The sequence below is a fragment of the Heterocephalus glaber genome, unplaced genomic scaffold (genome assembly GCF_053883595.1).
Source record: "Heterocephalus glaber isolate CG9 unplaced genomic scaffold, H.glaber_assembly_v1.0 deba00001460, whole genome shotgun sequence".
Lineage (NCBI taxonomy): Eukaryota > Metazoa > Chordata > Mammalia > Rodentia > Bathyergidae > Heterocephalus > Heterocephalus glaber.
The window spans coordinates 1,661,374-1,683,266 of record NW_028258307.1 but is presented as its reverse complement, the minus strand read 5'-3'; the positions used below and the strand labels follow the sequence as shown (position 1 = coordinate 1,683,266).

The 21,893-nt window shown below is 50.0% G+C and overlaps 2 protein-coding genes across 10 annotated transcripts in view; both read left to right on the top strand.

Annotated features, from left to right (window-relative positions):
- Msra (methionine sulfoxide reductase A) overlaps positions 1-17,659 on the top strand; it is a 368,989-nt gene extending 351,330 nt beyond the window's left edge. For 7 of the 8 annotated variants that reach the window (XM_087216696.1, XM_087216699.1, XM_087216697.1 and 4 more), the window contains one exon: positions 16,935-17,659. In XM_087216696.1, coding sequence (XP_087072822.1) covers positions 16,935-17,099 — 165 coding nt within the window. In that variant the 3' untranslated portion in view covers positions 17,100-17,659. The other variant, XM_087216702.1, reaches the window with a different exon arrangement.
- A 69-nt stretch (positions 17,660-17,728) lies between these two features.
- The window catches only part of Prss55 (serine protease 55), a 98,195-nt gene continuing 94,030 nt past the window's right edge, over positions 17,729-21,893 (top strand). For both annotated transcript variants that reach the window (XM_087216695.1, XM_021261352.2), the window contains exon 1: positions 17,729-18,994. The gene's annotated coding sequence lies outside the window, so the exon portion shown is untranslated. The remainder of the gene's footprint in view (positions 18,995-21,893) is intronic.

Genomic DNA, 21,893 nt, shown 5'->3' with positions numbered 1-21,893 from the left:
TCACGGGCTTTGCCTGGGCCGGGGCCAAGGCCATCCATGGAGAGCACAACCACACCCCCATCAAACACGCCAGCGAGGAGGCTGCTTTATGATGGGAAGACGTGCTGGATTTGCGGGCTGGTGGGCAAACACCAGGGTCCCAGGCTGAGGGGGCCTCCTTCCACCTGTACCCCAAGGCAGGCGCTGCAGACAGAGCCGAGGCTGGGCTGGGCACTGCACACACATCAGCAAGGGTGCGGGAGGTGGCACTGTGCCACAACATGCCAGTGGGCGCACCTGGGTCACCATCTGCCATGGAGCCAGGCACCTGTCAGAAACAGCTGCTGATGGCAGATCGCAGGTGAGGGAGAGCACGTGCCCACCGGGACAGCGCAGGGCATGCTGCCCAGCTCTCAGCAATGCCAACTGTGCATCAGGGGCCCGTGCTGTGGGGGCACTCGACAGGACACGTTTCGTAGCCTCCTCTCGGGGAGGGTGCAGGGACAGCACACTTCTGCCTCCCTGGCCACAGGTTCCAGCTGATTGTCATGGCTGTCAGTCACAGGCTGAGGGACGTGCACTCAGGATTCCCTGTCAGGAAGAGAAAATGGCAAAGCAACCGTGTGGGAAGAGTGAGGGCAAGACTCCGGAAGCAGCTCCTCTGTTGACCAGATCTGAAACACTGGGGGCCTGGTCTCTGTAAAATGCAGGACATGTCTGTGCTTGGCACTTGAGGGAACAGGGTCCCAGTGCAGCCCAGGAGAGCCAGGAGGAGAGGCAGGGCTTCCCTGCCCAGTGCCCGCTGCTCTCTGCCACCTACACCCAAGCAGAGAGGTCTGATAGCTGACCGATCCCAGGGATAGGGCAATGCAAGAAGCTGAGGGCCTTGGCTCTGCGGCCCCATGGCTTCCTGGGCACCTCACCTGCACCATGTTTGGGCTGCTCATTCCAAACAACTCACCAGCCAAGGCAGCCAGATGCGGGTGACATCTGGCTGAGGCTGTCGCCAAGTCTCTGCTGCTCCATCCCTGGCAGGAAGGAGAAGAGCTTCTGGTGCCAGATTCTTAAAGAGGGCGAGAATGAAATTGTGTGCCCCAAGCCCCATGTTTTCCTTCTTTACAACCTGACACTTGGAGGACTGTCTCTGTCCTTCCTCCGGAACCTGGGAACCTTGGGAGCCCAAATCCAGACCATTTAGAGCAGGACAGAGTACTGGAGTTGCTGATGGGTTGGGGACTGGAGCGGTGAGGTTTGGAGGTGAGCTCTGAGGGAAAATGCACATGAGCACACGTGAGCACATGCGCGCGCGCACACACACACATACACACACAGCACAGAGGAGAGAGAGAGGAGCTATTCACTGAGATGACCCACGGGAAGGCCCTCTGGAGAGAGCGCACTTTTGTTGATCTCAAAAGGGTAGAAGAAGACAATAGGAAGTAGGAGCTGTGGCCCTGCTCTCCTGACACAGGGAGAAGTGTGAATGACTTTTGGTAGATCCAGTTGTGAGGTAGATAGACACACAGCCCAGTGCCTGTGGGCCAGGGCAGAACTAGAAGCAAGACTCATCTGCCTATGCCAGATTGGGACAGGCAAGAGGGTGTGTGTGCTCCCCTCCAGAGGTGCCAAGAGAAGGGCTGCCATGTCGCCAAGAAGGGTCCCCGGTAGTCATGGTGACCTGTTAGCCGCATGACTTTGGCCTAGTAACCAAACCTTTCTGAGCATGTTATTCACCTAGAGAATGAGAATAATGGCCTCTCGGGGAGTGTTCTGTGAGCTTCACACTAATATCTCTACAAAGTAATATTGCCATTTTCATGTCAGGGGTGAGCGAGCTCAAATGGTCCCGTGACTTGGCCACGTTCATGCTGGCAAGTGGTAGTTAGGGTGCAGGAAGAGGAGAGGGCTGTGAGGGTTGCCCGGAAGCAGTCAGGCTTGACATTATCCGAGGATGGGGTGGCACAGCCCAGAGAAGGCTGCGTGTATTTCCCTCTGTCGGCTACTAATCCTTCCTGACTTTTTCCCCTCCTTACCTTCCTATTTTGAGGCAGGCCACCCACCCTCAAACATCCACCCTCACCAATAAGTCACATCCCCCTGCTCTGAGTTTGTTCTTTTGATATCTCTGAAGGGTGCAGGGTTTTTCCTTGTCTCTGCAAACTCTGCAGTTTGGACAGACTTCCCTGCCCTGAGCACTGCTGGAAACACACAAGCTCCAGAGGCTGCCAGGAGGCCCAGGCTGGGCATGGCCTCACGTCCTGGTTGTTGGAGGTGACATTTTCTTTGCGTCCAACAAGGGTGGCATATTCTATGGTGCAGAGGCTGGTGGAGAACACTGTGCCTTCACAGCCTGTCATCAGCTGGCCTGGTGCAGTCCTCACCGAGGTTGGCGATGCCTGAACCGTGGAAGCATCAGTGGGGTTGGGGTGGATCCAAGAACCGTTTAGGATGAGTTGTCCAGATTTGCCCAAACTCAGTCAGCTGGGGGAGGTGAGGACAGCAGTGTGACGAACAGCTGTGTCCCAGCGGGACAGGGAAGACACACTGCTTTGGGAAAGGCAGATCATAGCTCCAGGTTAGGGCGTGCTGCAGCTGATGGATCTAGAGACAGGCAGTGAGTGGCCAGGACAGAAGTGGGCCAGGCACCGGGGGCACTGGGGATGACAGGGTGCAGCGTGACCACTGGCCCGAACAACAATGCCTGCAGAATAGTGGCGCTTGTACTTTTATAAAAATGGCCACCCACTCATTATCTTTTTATTTTAATCCTATCCCACATCCTGTGGTCCTTGCACTTTGAAGCCTGGCCAGGGTTCAACTCAGAGAATCCTGCCGGGCATCAGTTGGACCTTTATGCTAGGCTGGCAATGCACTGATCCTTTGAGTCCAATAATATGACTGCAGAGAAGAAACAATTGATAGGAACTTCTGAGACCATCAATAAAAACAAAAATTGAAAAGCTGACAGACGTCCACACCAAATTCTAATTTTGTCTCAAGGGTAATCACAAGATCAGGACCTCCGCAGAGACCTGGTTCACCAGCCGGAGACACAAGCCCGGAAGAGAGGGCCACGTCTCTGGGAGGTGATCACAGAAATCAAGGTTGTCGGGATGGGCAACTAGAATGCTCTTATTTTACATCTCCATAGTGATATTTAAACAGGAATAGGTACTGAAACCTCCAGATGTTTACGTGACGTTAACCTCACCATCCATATCGAGAGGAGATAATGTGAGTTATCTCCGTATGCACGGGTTCCACAGCCATGGACACAACCAAGAGCACAGGGAAAATATTTTTAAAAGACTGTGTCTGTAGTGACGTGTAAAGACATTCGGGGACATTATTCCCTAAGCAATGTAGTACGACCACTGTTCGCTTTGTACTAGGTAGTGTAAGTCACATAGAAATGAGCTAAAGTGTAGGGGAGGGTATGTGTGGGTTATATGCAAATCCTACACCATTTCATATAAGGGGCTCAGGCATCCTTAGATTTTGGTATCTTTGAGGGATTGTGGAAGCAATTCTCTTCAGATACCATGGAACAGCCTGGCAAGACCCTGCCTCAAAATAAGAAACAAAAAGGGCTAGGGATATAGATAGTTCAGTGGCAGAGCACCACCTAGCATGCTCCAGAGCCTGGATTCCATCCCCAATGCCACTAAAAAAATAAAATAAAATAAAAAGTTGAGCATAGTGAGTGGTAGAAAACATGAGCTCCCAAGTCAGACTGCCTGGTGTGCGACCCTGCCTTCCCTCTTCTCGTGCCCCCCTTACCAACCCGGACTGATAAAACTGCTTCCAGCAGAAGGACCGTGCTGAGGGTCACAGGACAGTATGCAAAGGAAGCAGGAGATTGGGGGGGGCACCAGAGCAGATGCCCAAGGAATGGCAGCTCTTAGTCCCTCCCTCTGTCCCCAGTGGACATGCTGGAGTCTTCATCTTCCGGTAACAGGATGTCCACTGGGGTTTGAGTAGATGTCGATGGAGGTGTTCCTGAACGGAGTAAGTCATGGGAAGGCTGGTCCTTCAAGGCCTGCGTCTCGCTTCTTCCCCCTGCTGTGAGTTTTGTGACATTCAGAACGCATGTGTGGGTGCAGCATTTGGCCAGGTGCACTAACATGCTAGCGAAGGAAGTCTGGCCAACAGGCTGTGTCTTTAAAGTACTGGGGATCTGGATGCCATGTGAAAAACCAAGCCATTCATCTGGGTGTGCTGGTGACAACAGGAAAGGGCAGGCACGGCTTCCGGTTGTCAGGGTTATGCTCTTCCCACTGCTCTGGACTTAATCTCTACCACCTCAGTTCCCGTGCTGTGACATTGCATAACTGCAAAGACGGCAGCATCACAAAAAATAGCACAGCTTGGGCAGGCCTGCTGCAGTGCAATCCATGGGATATATATTTCAAGCATGAAATTCCATCACTGCCTGAGAACAGTGCTGGGAAGATGGTGTCTTCTCCCCACTCTGCAAGACAAGGCCAGCCTCAGTCAGATGCTCAAGGTCACACGGTTTGGCTGAGCTCAGGCCCCACCCTCTCAGGCTCTACACAAACATGAGCGGCCGGAGAACTCCTGGGGACACTACTCGGAGCTTCTGATGCTCAGAGACAAGTGCTGCTTTAAGTACATCGTGCCATTGTCGCAAGTGCAGTTAACATGGATTTTTATTGTCTTAACTGGAAAGCGTGCCAATTCTATGCAAATTTTAACTGGATAATAAGCCTCTGTTCCTGTTCTCTTCTCTGGGGGGAGATCCAGTTCTTCCACTGGTTTCGAACCTCGAAAATGAACATTAGGCTCTGGCAAAGAACACTCATGGCCTGTTTTGGATCCCTCTTCCCACTTTCTTTCCTCCCTCTCTCTCCTCTTTCTCACCCCCCACCCTTCCTCCTTTCCAAAAACAAACCAAAATGTCCCAACAGTGTTCCTTTGCTGCGAAGCTTAAACAGTCCTGCCTGGAGACACCTCTGTCCTATCCCCACTCAGGTTTTCCTTGATGATGACGACGACGACGACGACAATAATGATATAGGCAGTTAGGAGACGGGAAGAGGGGAGAGGGCTCCAGTGATGGCTGTGCGGAAGTTGGTGTGTTCTGGTCTAAACTAGAAAGCGTGTGCAGGCTGACCACCCGCGGCGCTCAGCCTCTGACAGAGTCTCAGGGACGCAGGGAGGGGGCCTTGGGTGGGCCTTGCTGGGGTCCTCCCATCAGGCCATGGTTAAGCTGCAGAGGAAAGTACAGAAGTAGCGTTCCCTTCCTTTTTAGCCTCCTCCTAGGTTCTCAGCCATGTGAGGCTGTAGGCTAAATCATGACGATCGCTATTTTAAAGGCACTTTTCTCCACAGCATCTCTTTCATTTTATTCTCCTATTTTTAGTTTCCTTGGATAATAATAAAAACCCAATCCTGTAATCCTCAGGCCTAGCCAGTATAGCAGGAGGCTCTCCATGTTACAGCCCAAGGGAGTCTCTGCTTGCAGGCTGGCCGGCCTGTTTCTGGCTGGCAGATGTAACCCACCCGGGGCAGAGGGTGTCTCGGGAGAGGTTTGAATTTCTTAATATGAAGTGAGCACAACTGACTGTCTTAATCAGTGAATACAAAAATAACAAAGGTGCAAAGTTTCATACTTTTTAACTCGGCATAAGAGTATTTTAAGAAATGGAGATGGTTCTTTAAGTTACTGTGGAGAGGTAATTTTCTCAGTGTTGGGAAAGCTGGCATCAGCCTTCTGCAAATGGAACACCAGGCTGCAGTTAAACAGAACGCTGTCCAGGGCTGTCCATGAACGCTGCCCCACAAGGGACAGCACACTGAGCGGCTTTGCTGTCTTCGGACTTGGCTTTCATAGGCTCAGAATACAGAGCAGCCACCTCAGACTGCAGCAGAAATCGTCAGTGCAAACTGCATCCTTTCAGAATATATGATACTCTAAACAAGGGCTGTATTGAGGAATTTTTTTATTCCTAGCAAGGAATTTACTGAGAACAATTAATGGCCTTTAGAAAGTCAGAATGAAAATGTCTCACTCATTTATCTAAACAAATAATCATTTTCTACTCAAAAAGCTGATGCATTACATGTAGTCATTCTGTGTATTTCTTAATTGAACCCAAATTTAAACCACATTTCTTAAAACTAGCAGTTCCTCAATTGCTGGAACTATGTATAATCAACGTTAGTTCCCTGTTCCTTTGTAGAATGACTGAAGGGGACACAGTAAATGTTGGCTGAACTAAACTGAGAAAGTGTGTTGGCTTAAGAAGTGTGTGTGTATGTAGGAGAATATAGATATTATACATAACACATCATTTTATAGGGATAGAGCCAATAAAAGCCTGATAGGAACCTACTAGGGTCTTGGGCTTGTGTTATACATTTGAAATCAAAACATAACTTTTGAATATATAGAAAACTCAAAAATTCAACAATAAAAACAAATCAACTAATTAAAAATGGACAAAAGATTTGAACAGATACTTCACCAAAGAAGATATATAGAAAGCAAATCTAAGAACATCAAAAGGTGCACAAATCATTATTCACCATTAGGAAAAGACCAATTAAAACCATCCTGAGATAACACTGTCCTTGGTCAGAATAACAAAATCCAAGACAATGAGTGTCTCTGGTCCTGGCAATAATGCAGAACCATGGGGACGCTCATGCATTGCAGGGGCAAATGCAAATGGTGTAACCAGTTTGGAAAACCACTTGAAAACTTGGTGTCAAGCTCAATACACATTTACCTCATGTGATACAATGGTCCCATTCCTGGATTTTGACCTAAGAGAAACAGGACTTGTGTTCACTCATAAACCTAGTCCCAAGTGTTCATGGTAGCTTTATTCATAATAACCCTAAACTAGAGAAAACCAAATGTCCTTCAGCTGGGAAGTGGACAAGCAAATGGAGATATATATATCTATGTATCTATATAGATATATATATCTGAGCTCCCAAAATGATCCTCCAAAGTAAGGTGCTTTGGCATGCTGAGTGCTTTGGAGTGAAAGGAACTGAGAGGCACAGATGTGGCTTCAGGACCAAGGACTTTGTAACCTTCTGTTGCCATCACCCCCAGCCACAGAGATGGGGTTCTCTCTGAACTTTCCTTATCTCACTAAGGAAACTTCCTCTGAAAGAAACACAAATCTCTTAAGCTTCTTTCCTAGGAACCTCATCAAAGAAAAATGGACCATGAGAGAAGAGATGAATGTTTCAGCCAGACAGACTTTCATCTGTTCTTCTGTAGGGCAGACTAAGAGATGAGCTGGCGGGCTTCATCTGTGGAATAAGACAACTCTGCTCACAGGGAATTCCCACCCCCTCCTCCCTGGGGCCTGTCACTACCTCAAGAGCTGAGAGGAACTTTGTCCCAGGCCCTGTCTGCTCTTTGGATTCATTTGTTTTTCCCCATAGTCATTCACTATCCATCTAAAATTCCCTGGCAGACCCCTTATCCTCTCCCCTATGAAGAGGGCATTGAAACTTCACTCCTCTTACCTCCTCTTTGAGTTTCATGTTTGGCATGGCTCCCATGAGCGTGCTGAATAAATCCATATACCTTCTCCTACAGATCTGCTTACTGTCAGTTAATTTCATTGAGCCCTCAGAAAGCAGAGGGCGACCACCTTCTCCATCTTATGGCCCATTTCGCTGGCCTTAGGCAAGCAAAGAGCTAAAGATAAAGCTGAGTCGAAAACCATTGTAGCACTGAAGATATGTGTGTTCCAATTACACAGAGCAGCTTAGCAACAGGCAGAACACTTATAGCTTCAAGGCATTTAAGGAACTCTGCCTCATCAATAGCTGATGAAACAGGGCCTTCAGTGGCTTTGCCTAGAAAAGGAGACAACCCTTACCAAATTAGCCCAAGAAAGTCACTTAACAAGTGAACAGCAATAAGAAATCACAGTTATAACTCGCTGTAAGGGAACATAATCAGATTTTAGAGTTGCTACATTACATTTTTTTAAATGTCCAACTTTCAAGAAAAAAAGTATGAGGCAAGGAAATAAAAAAGGACAACTTAGCAGACAAAGACTTCAAACTGGCTATTATAAATATACTGAAAACTTAAGGAAACCATATTTGAGACCTAAAAGAAAATATGAAAACAGTATCTCACTAAAGAAAGAATAACAATAAGAAGATAGAAATTATAAAACAAAACAAATAAATAGACATTCGGAAACTAGATAGAACTATGTAAAAATTCAAATGTGCCATCATAAATAAAAAACTTCCCCAGAAGGGTGGAGTGGGTGAAGGGAGGACAGGAAATGGGGAAAAAAGAAGAACCAAGATGCATCATGTACAGGTACAAGTACCCAGTGATAAATGGAAATGTATTGTATACCTAAAATGTACCAATAAAAGAATCTAAGAGAAAAAAAAAACTTCCCCAGAAGGGCTGAGTTGGCAGAAGAAAGAAGGTGTGAACTGGAAGATAAGCCAAGGGTGATGATCTCACCCAAGAAACAGACAGAAAAAAAGAATGGTCAGAAAATGGTGATGGCAGCTCAGCTCTTGAGAATGTGCCCTGTTTAGCTTTGCATCACTGTGAAAAAATACCTAAGAAAACCAACTTAAAAAGAGAAAAAGTTTACTTTGGCTCATGGTTTCTGAGGGTTCACTCCAGGGTCAGTTGGCTGATTGCTTCAGGCCTGTGATAAGGCAGCACATCATGGCGGAAGCACATGGCAGAGGAAATTGCTCATCTCATGGCAGATGAGAAACAGAGAGAGGAAGGGGTTGACATCTTAATATTGCCTTTCAAGTTCACCATCACCCCCACTGACCTACTTGCCTTCCACCAGGCCCTGCCTTTAAGATTATGCCACCCCCAACAGTACGTCCATGGGCCAGGGGCCAAACTTTCACCACATAGGCCTGTGGGAGATACTCAAGATCCAAAATATAGCAATGCTAAAATCCACTAGCTTGCAGAATTTAAAAGGGTAACACTTATAGTATGTGAGCTATATCTCAGTAAATTGGTTATTTAGAAAAGGCTCTGGAAGGTAGGGCTCAGACAGAGAAGGTTTAACAGGGAGGGCATCTTTCTGCTTTAACCTCAGATTTTACAGTTGAGGAAACTGAGGCTCAGATGAGTGAAATAAATTTCCCAGTGCGTGTAACATATGAGGCATAACTTTCTTTAACTCTTCACAGAGTGACAGACCAACCCAGTTTGCCTGAGCCTGTCCTCACTGAAAGTCCTGCATCCTGAGAAGCCCCAGTCCAGACCTGGCATACCAGCATGGTTGGCCACTCTGTGTACTGTTCAAATCAGGACCAGTCTCCTTTCCAGCAGCCTTGAGTCACCAAGATTCATACACAAATGAGAAATGTGGAGTTCTGCAAAGCTCCTTGGCCTTACTGAATTCACTGTTCTGAACTTAAGCAGCTGGAGTGTTGCTTTAAGTTGTTTTCTATTCAACCTATTGGAATGAAGGATCTTTCCTTTAATGAAATCTGCATTTCATCCCCAAGGTGAAACCTGGTGTCCTTGGCTTTTCTGAACAGTGAAAAGTGGTTTCTTTTGTGTACTAAATGGCAAGAATATAACAAAAACAGAGGTTGCTGTTAATTGATTGCAGATATGAAAAAGCAGATTATAACCCCTCAGAGATACACACAGCGAAGAGAGAGAGAAACGACATCCATTCTTCCTGCAACTTGAAGCCATGAAAGGAAAACTCGTGTGGGAAAAGTCATTTGAATTCTTTTTCACAACCAGCAGACCTCAAAAGAAAGATCAAATCAAGAGAACCCAGAGGTCCTCGAGTGCATGATTGGTGTAAAACATCCCAAGTTGGAGGCTGTGCTGTCTAAGGCAGAGCCCACGGGAGGTGCCACTTCTCAGCCGTCCGACCTGGGCTGCATCTCTGGTCTGAGCAGGAAGTCACAGGTCAGGGCTGCAGCCCAGCCAGGCCCAGCCTGATGGGGAAGGGAAGGCAGGAGGAGAGGAGGAAGAGGGACCCAGTGCCTCCTGCACCCAGGAAGTGCCCTCCGCCTGCCACTGTGGCTGTCGGACAGTGGAAGAGCAAAGCCCGTGCTGGGTTACCTCACATGGGCCATACAGAACTAGACGTGGACTCCCTGTGCCTCTGCCTCCCTCTTCCTGCTGCGTAGCCCCCTGCCTGCTGGGCCTCTCCCTGGCCCCCACGTTTCTAGCTCCCCCCCCCTTCCAGCCCTCCTTGTGTGCCAGGGACCCGGGTCGTGGAGGTCCCTCTGCCCAGCACAGGCCCTTCCTGCCTGAGGACCACCCCTCTGCCATGCCTTGCTCGAGGTCCGCCTCCTCTAGGGGCTTTTCCCGGCAGAGGAGCTTCCCTTCCTCCATCCCCTCGAGGCGTTCTTTTTGCTCCTCCAGACCTCGGGAACACCCCCGCCTCCAGCAGCAGGTATTCGTGACCAAGGCATCCCGCCGCCCCCAGCAGAAGGTGAGGCCAGGGCTGTGTTCTGGGTCCGTTTCCCTCCCGCCTGGCACACAGGCCCCTCTCCATCACAGTAGCGAGGTCAGTGAAGGGGAGCCGAGGAGCTAGAGAGGTACTCATGGAGAAGTCTCATGACTGGTGAAGACCGGGCTAGCCAGGAACGCGGTCGGCCCCTTGGCAAAGGGGGCCAAAGCTTGCGTTGGCTTCACAGCCTCTGCCCAGAAACCATGGAAGTCACTTCCACTCATAGCTTGTTGGACAAAGCAGTGACGTGGGCAGCCCGACTTCAAGGGGAGGCGAGGGATTTGGGTGAGGGCCGCTTGTTCAGTGGGGCAGAGGCTCTCCCACTGTAACACACAGAGGTCATTATAAAATGCTAATTCCACCCCAGTGGGTTGGGAGAAAGGCTTGGGCTCTGCCCTGTGAACACCCCAAGACCGCCCTCTACTCTGAGGAGCAAGGTGGCACTCTGGAGCTTTGCTGCTCCAAAGAACAAGTGGGGACCCCCCACCCCACAGAGACAAAACTCAGCGAGCAGCTCTACCACTTTGCATTGCACACCAAGCGAGCTCTCCTCTCCCAGGTCAGAAGACATGGTGACTCAGCTCTGAGGGAGCAGGAACACAGAGAAATCAACAATGAAAGCCATTCACTGCTTGGCGAAAGTGCAGTCTGGGGAAGGACAGAGCCCTAGAAATGCCACAGCCCTCCTAGGAAGCCAGACCTTCTGTGCAGAGGCCGTCATTTGCACAAGCAGGTCTTTTAAATGGACCGCATTAGGCCTAGTTGTGTCACTCTTTTTCTTCTTTCCTTCCCTTGGGGTCCCAAGGCTGGGAAGGGTCAGTGCTGCTGTGGCAGCACCTCGTAAGGGCACCGTCCGCTCCAAGCTCTCTCTGTGGCTGTCACACTGGCGGAGCAACTGCTGCTTGCTGGAACTTGGCCTCCTTGCTTGTCCCAGTGGAGACGGATTGGCTCGTGGGGGACAGTTCCCTTCTTCAGAGCCAGGAGCTCCTGAGCCTCAGAGGTCCCTGCAGCTGCAAAGCCACCAGGGGCAGCTGAACCTGGTCCCTAGCTCCTGCCCAGCCTGCTCCGTGCTGCGCTGAGCCACTCAGGAGCCGCTGCTCGGCTCGGAAGAGATGACCGCTTTCTGCCTAGCGGTTTCATTGAAAAGCTGTGACAGTTATTTCATACCCTTTCTCGGAATGGATGGCAATCTGGTCAGCTGGGAACTGCGTATGGACGGACAGACACTGCTGACTCGAGCATTGATGTTGGCTTAAGCCTGCATGGTGTGTGTGCGTGTGTGTGTGTGTGTGTGCACGCGCACGCGCTCACATGTGAGTGCACAGGTCAGAAGCACAGCCTGGAATTTGTTAGAAGTGGATCTGGAAGGAACTGAAGTGGTCTGCTTTCAGAAGGAAAGGTCAGGGACCACCAGAAGCCACGCCTAATACAAGCTCCCGGCAACCACTAGGGGGCAGACAGGGAACGCCCTCCGCACCTCTACCTCCAGCGCCCCAGCCTTTGCCTCCAGAGAGGACCTGGAATTTCAGGCTGGGCCCTTAGAAGTCAAACCCCAATATCCCATGGGGTCTATATCATAAGCTGGGCTTCTGTTCTTGGAAATGAATTTCATACCATTAGAATGTTTTTAAAAATAATCATAAAGTAAAACACAAATATACGTTTTACAAATAATAACACACAAACACTTAAGCTGAGTTCTTTCAGTGGGTGAAGGAGGATTCACTTGCTCTGACTTCTCCTTGCATAAATAGGAGCCTTCTCAGGTTAGAACTACTCCCCCCCCCCCCCCCCGAGTGACTTTCCCTAGCAAGCATGGTTGTTTGTCCTTGCTCCAAGGGCCTTCAAACTATGATCAAAATTAAGGTCATCTGTCTTGAAAATGTTCCCACTGACGGGATGAGCCTGCAGGTTTCCCCAGCCCCGGGAGAGGCAGCTTCAGGGGACAGACGGGACAGACTGGACTTGGCAGTCCTGTCTAAAGGCTCTGAATCTGGGGTTGTGGTTGGACTCCAGAGGGTCACAGAACACTGGGAATTATAAGCAGAGATTTGATTGTGAGTTTCTATGGGGAGGGTACCCATAATAATATTCACTGGGTTCTCAAGGGAGCCCTTGATCACCCGGCCCCAGGATGCTAAGAACCACAATGTGCCTTCAAGTTTCTTCTTTATATACAGTTCCTAAGAAGTGAGAGGTACATGTAGGTCAGTCCACAGTGAGGGTGACTGTATCATGCAGTGTCCTCACAGGCACTCATATGCATACCCATGTGGTATGCACTTACAGGTGAGTATGCACACACACAACTAGCGACCTGTTTTCGTGAGTGCACACTGATTGATCTTTGGTGCCCCCACCTGCTTGGCTCCCTGGGTGCTGGCTTTCCACAGTACCTGGTGAGGACAGCACGTGTGTGGGAAGAAGCATGAAACCCACAGAGCCCAGAGCTGGGCAGGTCTGCAGCCCTGTCCGCAAGCCCGGCTATGTCCAGCACAGGAACTTGAGCAAGGTTCTCCGTTGCCTTTGGTCTCCTTGTGGGTGACACTGGACAGTGACCATGGCCTGCAGCACTTCGAGGGCAGAGAGCAGGGCGTGTGAGAGGAAAGACTGCCAGCAGCTCCTCCTCTGATCTCCACCGGAACCACTGCCTCCCGACACCCCGGCGTGCCACTCGGGATGTTTGCGGGGTGTGGTGTGTGGACCTGTGGTCCGCTGAGGGGCAGGAGGCAGGCAGTCCAGCTCTCCTACTGGCAGGCAACCTTGGGCAAGCTCTCTCCTAGCCTTCGGTCTTTTTCTTTTCTTTCTTTCTTTTTCTCTTCCTTTCATCTTCTTCTTTTTTGTAGTGTTGAGGATTGAATGCACGGCTTTTGCACTGACCTACATCTTTTTTATATAAAGCCAGAGTCTTGCTAAGTTTCCCGGGCTGGGCTTGAATTCTCCTGCCTCAGCCTCCCAGAGTGCTGGGATTATAGGCAAGTGCTTGATGTTGCATCTTGATGATAGAGTCCTTGGTGTGTGGGATCAGCTGAGGGGTGAAGAGAAGCAGCAACGTGAAGAATAATAAGCCTCTGGGAGCTCTACCTCAGCCTACCCAGGGCCCCCTCTTTTGCCTGCCCCACAGAGATCTGCTGCTCAGCTGTAGAAGTGGGGGCTGTGTCAGGGGCTGGATGTGGCCCCTCAGGAGGGATGGGTGGGTGGACCCGAAGTCAGCCAGGGTGGGGATGTGGGACAGGAGCCAGTGCCAGTGTGGGATGCCTCCTATGCCTTGTCTCTCAGCTCCCCGTGGCAGCTCAGCCTGTGCCCACCTGACAGAGAGGAGAGCTCCGACCAAGAAGAAGATGATGCAGGAAGGCACGGAAGGCTTCCCAGGCTGTGGGAGGAAAGAATGAAGTTAGATCTAGGAGAGGGCATGATGACCACTTCCATCAGGTGACCTTCTAGAAATTTCTGGAGCCAAGTGTCAGGGCCCACTTATTTCCCTCTCAGAAAGTCAACAAGACCCCCCCCCACACACACACGTGCACGCACGCACCCCCAAACGCCGCCGCAAGCATGCAACTTGAGCTAATCGTTTTGGAGTCAGCAGGGCGGGAGATGGGACAATGGGGTACAAGGAGGGGGTCGCCCAGACCGAGTCCTCCTAGGGAGCTGGTGCAGGAGCGGGCGCCCAGCACGGGCAGTCTTCCCGCAAGAACAAGTCCTGCCCCCCGCCCCGTCCCCCGCCGAAGGTGGCTTATAGGACCCGGTCAGTGGCACTATCTCCTGGGCGGCCCCTGTGCTGTCAGGTTCCTCCCGCTCCAAGGTCTTGAAGAGTGAAGTGACTGCCATCTGGTGGGCAAGGATGGTACTGCCTGGTCCCCACCAGCAGCCTCTCCAGGGCTCCCCTCGGGCTCTGCCCGCCAGTGGGATCGGCTTCCCGCAGCCTGATTCACAGAGCACTCCTGGCGCAGGATGCCCACCGGTGTTCGTACAGGGACAGCCATTTGTGAAGGAGGGGAGTCAGGCGGGCAGGTGTGAGGAAGGGTCACGGGGCTGCCCACCCTCAGGAGGCGCAGACCTGGGGGCCGAGACCTGGGGCTGCCGGGGGTCCTGGCCCCCAGGGGAAGGAGACTGGAAGGGGCCGAGGGTCACAGTGGGGAAGCATTTGCAATCAAGGCAGGAGTCACCCTAGGCAAGATAGAGGGCTCCTGGGGGCAGGCCTGGCAGCCTGGGCAAGGGGACTCTGAGGGTGAGCACTGCACCCCAGCTTCTGGGCACCCTGAAGCTGGAGCCCTCTGGATCTGGCCCTTCTCCAGTGTTTGGACACAGCTGCAGGAAGGGAGCGAGTCTTTTCCATCAATCACGAAGATCTCCAGTTCTCTGAACTCTCCTTGGAGCACGAATGTCAAGTCTTGAACTTGGTGATTTTTCTTCTCTACAAGCTGTCGGCTGTCAGGGTGGCCTGCATACCACACAGGCCTCATGCTGGTCATTTTCTCCACAGTATTCCATTCTCACAGCCACCCATGTCCCCACAGTGACTTCAGGGCTTGCATCACCACGTGTCGCCACTGCACACATGGGCACCCCACCCTGGGTCCCCTTGACTCTGGCCTTTCTGTGCATCAGGCCATCTCCAATCCTTGTCCCCACTGAGGTTCTGTTTCCTGAACACAATTCTCATACCAAGTGCCTGGTCTGCCTTGGCTCAGTCATGGAAACAAACCGGTCAAGGCTTCTGAGCAGGGTGGGCTTTTTCCAAAGGGAATTTGGTGTCTTCAAAATCATTACAAGGACTATTAGAATGAAAGACAGGGAAGGGCACTGTTAGATTTCAGGATCCCAAGAAGTTACAGACACCGCCAGAACCCATTGTCTGGTGGCTCACTGCCTGCAGCCCAGGGACAGTGGCTCCAGGAGGTGGCCAGGAGCGGCTCCCTGCAGACACCTGTGCCCACCTCACCCTGGCGCAGTGCAGGTAACGGCCCCTCCCTGCACCTAGCTGCCAGGTTCCACGTGGACTTCTCTCATTGGTGGAAGCTGAAGTGGGCCATGGCTGGCAGCTGAACCTGGGAAATGAGGTCCCCAGGCATTCTGCCGCCACAGCCCCAGGGCCAGCTGAGGACATGGGGGGCTGAGGCACGACACCTGACACACACTTTTAAACACATGTGACAATAGCAGGGCTTCCTTCTTCGGGCTGTTGTGAGCTAAACTTAACATGTGTGAAGTCTCCACACAGAATGTGGCATATGGTCAGCCCTCAACAATTGCTAGTTTACAAAAAGAAAATGTCAGGCCGGGGATTTAGCTCAGTGGTTCCGCTTCCTGCCTGGCAAGCAGAAGGACCTGAGTTCGATCCCCTGTACCAAAAAAAAAAAGGAAAAAAACAACAAAAAAAGAAATTGTCAAAACTGACATTTGGATGGCTCCTCATTCTCACTTCCAACCCCTGCTAGAAAACTGGCTGCTTCCCCCTTCTGGTCCAACCATCCACCTTGGTGAGGACTCATCCCTTGCCATTCTGGGCTATGTGGCTATAAGATCGTGAGTCTGCCTCTCCCTGAGCAGACTCAGGGAAAAGGTTGATGTTCTCAGGAGGAGCTGGAAGCAGAGAGCCAGGCTGAGCATTGGTCTGGGTTTCCCTGTGCCTGGCAGGGCAGAGTCCTGACCACAGATGCCCAGAGGGCTGCAGCTCTGTGCCGAGTGCAGCCAACTGCTGGGCTGGGTCTCTGCTGCCTTGCGCTCCCACACTCCTAGCTCACAACAAGCCAGAGCCCAGGCGCAGCTGCCACCCCAAAGCAGAAGGAGAGCTCACCTCCACTGGAGCAGCTACTTCTTCATCCGTCTCCTGCCCCGGATAGCTCTGCTCACCTCCCCCAGCTTGTGGTGACATCCACACAGGTGCACTGGGACCTAAACTGGGTCCCGGAGGGCAGGGTGGGCTGACACAGGCCCACAGCCCACATCCTCCCCTGACCTGGCTCCCAGCACCCCTGGCCCAGAGCTCAGAGCAGGCCCCATGGTGCCCTGCCCCCAGGACACCGAGCAGGGGCACTGCGCCCCTCTGCACAGCCTGGGAGTGGGCCGGGCCTGTCCCTGACTGAGGGCAGAGGGGCGGCCCCTGCCTGCCCCTACCCTGCTGGGGTCCTGCCAGGGAGCCCGCCCTTCCTCCTGGGAAGTCAGGAGCCACCTGTGCCTGCTGTCCCCTGGGGGAGCTTCAGGGCGGCTCCCAGCGACTGCAGGTCCAGCCAGGGCCCCAGCAGGTGCCGGGCAGTAGTGGGCAGTGGGTGGAGCAAAATAGAATCAAAAACCTGTTTCACACCTGACTTCAAGACCTGGTCCACCGGGGCTGAGAAGGGAAAGTGCCCACCCAGGTCACCCACTGTGAAGGGCAGAGCCGGCGCACAACCTGGCCACCATCCGCTGCCTGCCACAGCTGCCCGCCCTCCTCCAGGAGGTCCGTGTCCAGCACCGGAGCCTGAGGTCTCTCTCCCTCCACAGGGTCTGTCAGAGCACGGCTTTGGTGGGATCACCACTGACATCCGGGAGGGACAGACTTTCTACTACGCGGAAGACTACCACCAGCAGTACCTGAGCAAGAACCCGGATGGCTACTGCGGCCTCGGGGGCACAGGGGTTTCCTGTTCCCTGGGTATTAGGAAGTAACTTCTCCTGGCACGGTAACTCCTGCAGGTTCCAGTAAAAACATTCCCCTTAAATGGGCTGATGCTTCTGTGATTCAAGTGCATTGATAAAAATCTGGGTTTTATTGAGGTTTGCTTTTCAGGAAGTACAATGGCAAGTTGATAAAAATGTATTTTGTCTTCTGATACGTTAGGGTGGGAATAATACTGTGACATTTTCTGAATTATTTGGGCTCTAAACAGATTGAATGACTGCCATGTATTCCCCTCTGGGCGCCTGCCATGGGAGCTGTGGACTGGAGCCGGAGACTGCTGGCCAGGGCTGGGGGACTCGGGGCCCTCCTCTGCGCCCTGTCCACCTCCGCATCACCTGCCCTCTAGTGCCTTGCAGCGTGCACATAGGTGCAGCCTGGACGAATCACTTCGGAATTGCTTTGCTCTGTGGAACCTGGCTGTGTGTAAGGGGCTTTCTCTCTCAGTGCTCTGTGGAGGGAGAAGTGCATTAGCTTGAGGAATTGAATACTTTGCTTATAGCTACAAGAAATGCTTGTCCTAATAAAAATCTGCAGTTCAGTGATACAAGCTGCCTGTGTCTCCTGTGTCTTTTTCTTATTTCAGAAGAACATTTGTAAGTGCTGCAAAGTAGATTAAGAGCTCTAATAGAGCTAAAAAAAAAAAAAAAACAAAAAAACCCTCATAACCATTTCCCCCAAAATGGTAAATATTAGGATTGAAATGTATGGAAAACATGCACATTTCTCTCTCCTTGCAACTGTAGCAATAACATTTGTTTCACAGATACCTGTCACTTCAGGCACATCGAGAAGGATAGCAGACACCTTCATTCCCTGCCCCGAAGAAAATTCTATTGAAGACAGGGGCTTGGAACCCTGAGCCATAAGTGTGAGAGCAAATGCAGAAGGCAGCTGATTTCAGGTCCTGATGGATGATAAGAAGACAAGTGTGTCAAGGTCAGGAGCTGTACTGAGGGCTGTGGAATTGTGTTCCAGGCCATCTCAGCTAGTGGGTCAGGGGCGGTCTCTGCCCTCTCCAAGTGCTGACTGGGGAACTGAAGGACCTAAGCTCACAATGGCCTGCAGGTGGCAGCATGTCAGGAGCAGACCCATGGGGCTGGGTGCTTGAAGGAAAATCTTTACAAATAGAAGGGTCTGGAAGTACAAATGGCCCAGGTCAGGGAGGAATTGGAAAGCAGAAAGCCCAGTGGGGATCCAGGGGGTGCAGGAGGAGAGTCCTGGACAGAGGACTCTGCCAGGTGGGCGGATCCAGGCAGGGAGGACCTTCTTCTAAGGACAGAATGTATTCTATTGAATTCACAGGCACTGGGGAGAGTCCACACTTCTTTAGCCTGAGCAATGGCATGGATGGTGGGAAGGAGCAAGCTAGTGTGGGAATGAGTGAATGAATCATTCAGTTTGCCCACACCCAGGTGGAAACCTTCCTAGTGGAGACGTGGAAGAGGGAAGCTTGTGGTATGGTTCTGGAGTTTGGAAGCAATCTGAGAATGAAAAACTGAAAAACCACCAGCATAGAGATGACATCTGAGGCCATGGAACCAGTTGATTTCACTTAGGGAAGGAAAGGGGGCTGGAGAGGGGGCTGGTTCTGAGCCTCCAATCCAGGGCCTCCCAACATTCAGAGATCTGGACAGAGGAGGAGCAAAGAATCTGGGAAGGGACCCCGAAGATTGGCCCTGGAGAAAGGGTCCTCTCCTAGGGAAAATCAGGCACATGTGGCATCAGGAGGCATCAGCAGACAACGGCTTAGGCAACAGCTATGATCCAAGCAGAGCAAGCTAGTGACAAGGAGACCAGATGCTCTTGGAAGAGACCATGAAACAGTTCCTCACCACAACCCTGAAAGCAGTGGAGCTGACCATGGACTGGAACCTCTGAAACTGTAAGCCAAAATAAACCTCTCTTCTTTTACATTGTTAACATTAGGTATTTTGTCACAGCTATGGAAAGCTAACACACTTATTCTTTTCTTGCCTTTCAATGTTTTTCTCCCTTCTTTTAGAATAAAGAATTTTTGTATGATTCTAGTCAATTTCCTTTGTTGGCTTATTAGCTATACCTCTTTGTTGTGTTATTTTAGTGGTTGTTTTGAGGCTTATAGTAAAGATCTTTAACTTATCATTGTCTACTTCAATTAATACTGCGTCATAGTATACAGTAAGCACCTTAAAATAGTGTATTTCCGTCCCTTGCCTCCTGGTCATTATGCTATTATTATCATATTGTTTAGTCTGTACTCATTATAAGCTCCATAACATAGTTTTATTTTTGCTTTAAATAGTCAATTATTTTATATGGATATATAAATAACAAGAAGAATTACTTTTTATTTACCCCTGTAGTTAACATTTCTAGTATTCTTTATTCTTTGATTCATATTTCCATTAGTGTCCTATTCCTTCTATTTTGAAGTTTTAACATTTCCTGTAGTGGAGATTTACTGGTGATGGGTACTTTTTGCTTTTTTACACCCAAGAAAGTCTTTGTTCCATCTTTGTTCATCAAACAGAATTTGCTGGGTATAAAATTTTAGGTTGATGACTTTTCCTTTCAGTAATTTAAAGATGTTATTCTATTGTCCTTTGGCTGTTGTTGCTTTGGTTTATATAGTTTCCCATGAAAAGTATGATGTGATCCTCATCTTTGTTCCTCTGTACATGATGCACATATTTTTAACCCATCTAACTGTTTTTATGATTTTCTTTTAATCACTGGTTTTAAGCAACTTGATTATACTGGGTAAAATTGTGTTGCCACAAAATAATACATCTAAGGCCTGTCCTCTGGTACCTGTGAACGTGACCTTATTTGGAAATAAGCTCTTTGCAGATATATTCACGTTAAAATGAAGTTATACTGGATTAGATTCGATCCTAATCTGGTGACCTTATAAATGAGGGAAATTTGTGTACACACACACACCTAGAGGAGAATGTCACATAAAAACAGACACATGGAGAGAATGGGCAGATGGAGATAGAAATCAGCCAAGGAACACGAAGGATTGTGGTAAACACTGAGTCTCTGAAGAGGAGGGAAGCAGCCTTCCACTGGAGCCCGCAGAGAGAGTGTGGCCCTGGGGACATCCTGATCTCAGGCTTCTGGCCTCCAGAACTGTGAAAGGTAACCTTCTGTTACTGTAAGCACCCCGTTTAGGGTGGTTCATTACAGCAGTCCTCAGAAGTGAAAACAGTTAGGACACACCTTCATGTCTTGTGCTTCTCAGTTTCTGTGCTTGGATTTTACTGGGCTTCTTGAACTTGTGTGTTTATAGTTTTTATCAAGCTTAGAAGCTTTGTGCTATTAAATCTCCAAGTTTTTAAAAGTTATTTTTTAAGTTCTCTCATCTTGTTTGGCTATCCCAATTAAATGTCCCATTGATACTCTAATCATTTTCCAGCCTTTTAAAAATCATTAAGTTTCATTTTGTATAGTTTCAGCTGTTCCATGTCTATGTTTTCAAGTTTGCCAATCTTTTCTTTTGCAATGCTTAATCTGTCATTAATACCATCCAGTTTTTTATCTTTGACACTGATTTTCATCTCTTGGTACTTTTTTCCTTTCTTGATGTTTGCTTAGAAGCTTTGTTATATCTTTGATGTTTCTACTCGCATGTTCAATCTTTCCTCCAGCCTTTTGAGTACATAAGTACATTTACAGCAACTGTTTAAGTGTCCTTATCTGCTAACTATTGTCAATGTCATTTCTGGGTCTCTTTGATTGACTGATGGTTTCCGTTATGGGTCTTATTTTATCACTTGTGTGCCTGGTAGTTTTTGACTGGATGTGTGAGACGTATTGTGAATTTTACTTTTTGAGATGCAGGATATTTTTGTGCTGCTGTAAGCATTCTGTGTTTCAGTATCTATTCTGCAACACAGGAGTTGCTTAGAAACCATTGGATCCTTTCAGGACTTGTTTTTAAGCTTTCTGAGGTGGGACTAATACTCAGCACTCTACACCATGCCCTGTGAATAAAGAGGATTTCCACTCTGGTTGGTGGGAACAGAAACTGTTCCTAGCTCTGGGAGAGCTCTGAGGCTTGGTCCCTCTGAGCCTTCAAGACAGAGCCTCAGACTGTGGGGGAATCATGAGCACAAGTCCTCCTTATGCACTGGCTAGGAGAGGCACAGTGGAGACAAGACTTCCAGGGGAGCCACAAAAATGTTTTAATTTCTTTCACAATTGAAAGGGGAAAATATGCTAATGTGTGCATCTTTACAGAATGCAGTGTGAACTGTGTGGATATGTGGATGCAGCAGCCCACAGAGTTGCAGCAGCCCACAGAGTTGCAGCATGGACTTGCCTGTGGATAGGTAGAGCGAGCACCTTGGTGAAGATCTGGGGTGGGAGATCTCACCTCAAGTGTGGTAACTGACACAGTACTGTACTTGGGGCACTCTGCATGGGAACCTGAGCCCCAGGTTTGGCTCACAATAGAGAAACTGGCAAGAGAAAGAAGAGGTGCATGGTGGCCTGGGGGAGAAAGGCAGCTCGAGAGGCCACAGGGTGGCAAGTGGAACAGTCTGCCAAGTCAGCATGTGCAGGGCACTCACCTGCATTTCTGGCCCCAGGTTTCCTTATCCAGAGTAATGGGGACTGGGCAAGCTCTTGGGGTCACCTCGTCTAAGTTTCCCCCTGGAAGAAAGCAAGGTGCAGAGGACTGTGACACACTACAGAGGAAGAGACCACAGATAGGGACTCGCCTGCCACTGACACAGTCTGGGAAATAAAGTCTCCAAGGCTCCAGCCGCTGTGCTCCTGGGAGAAGTGGGGAGGGC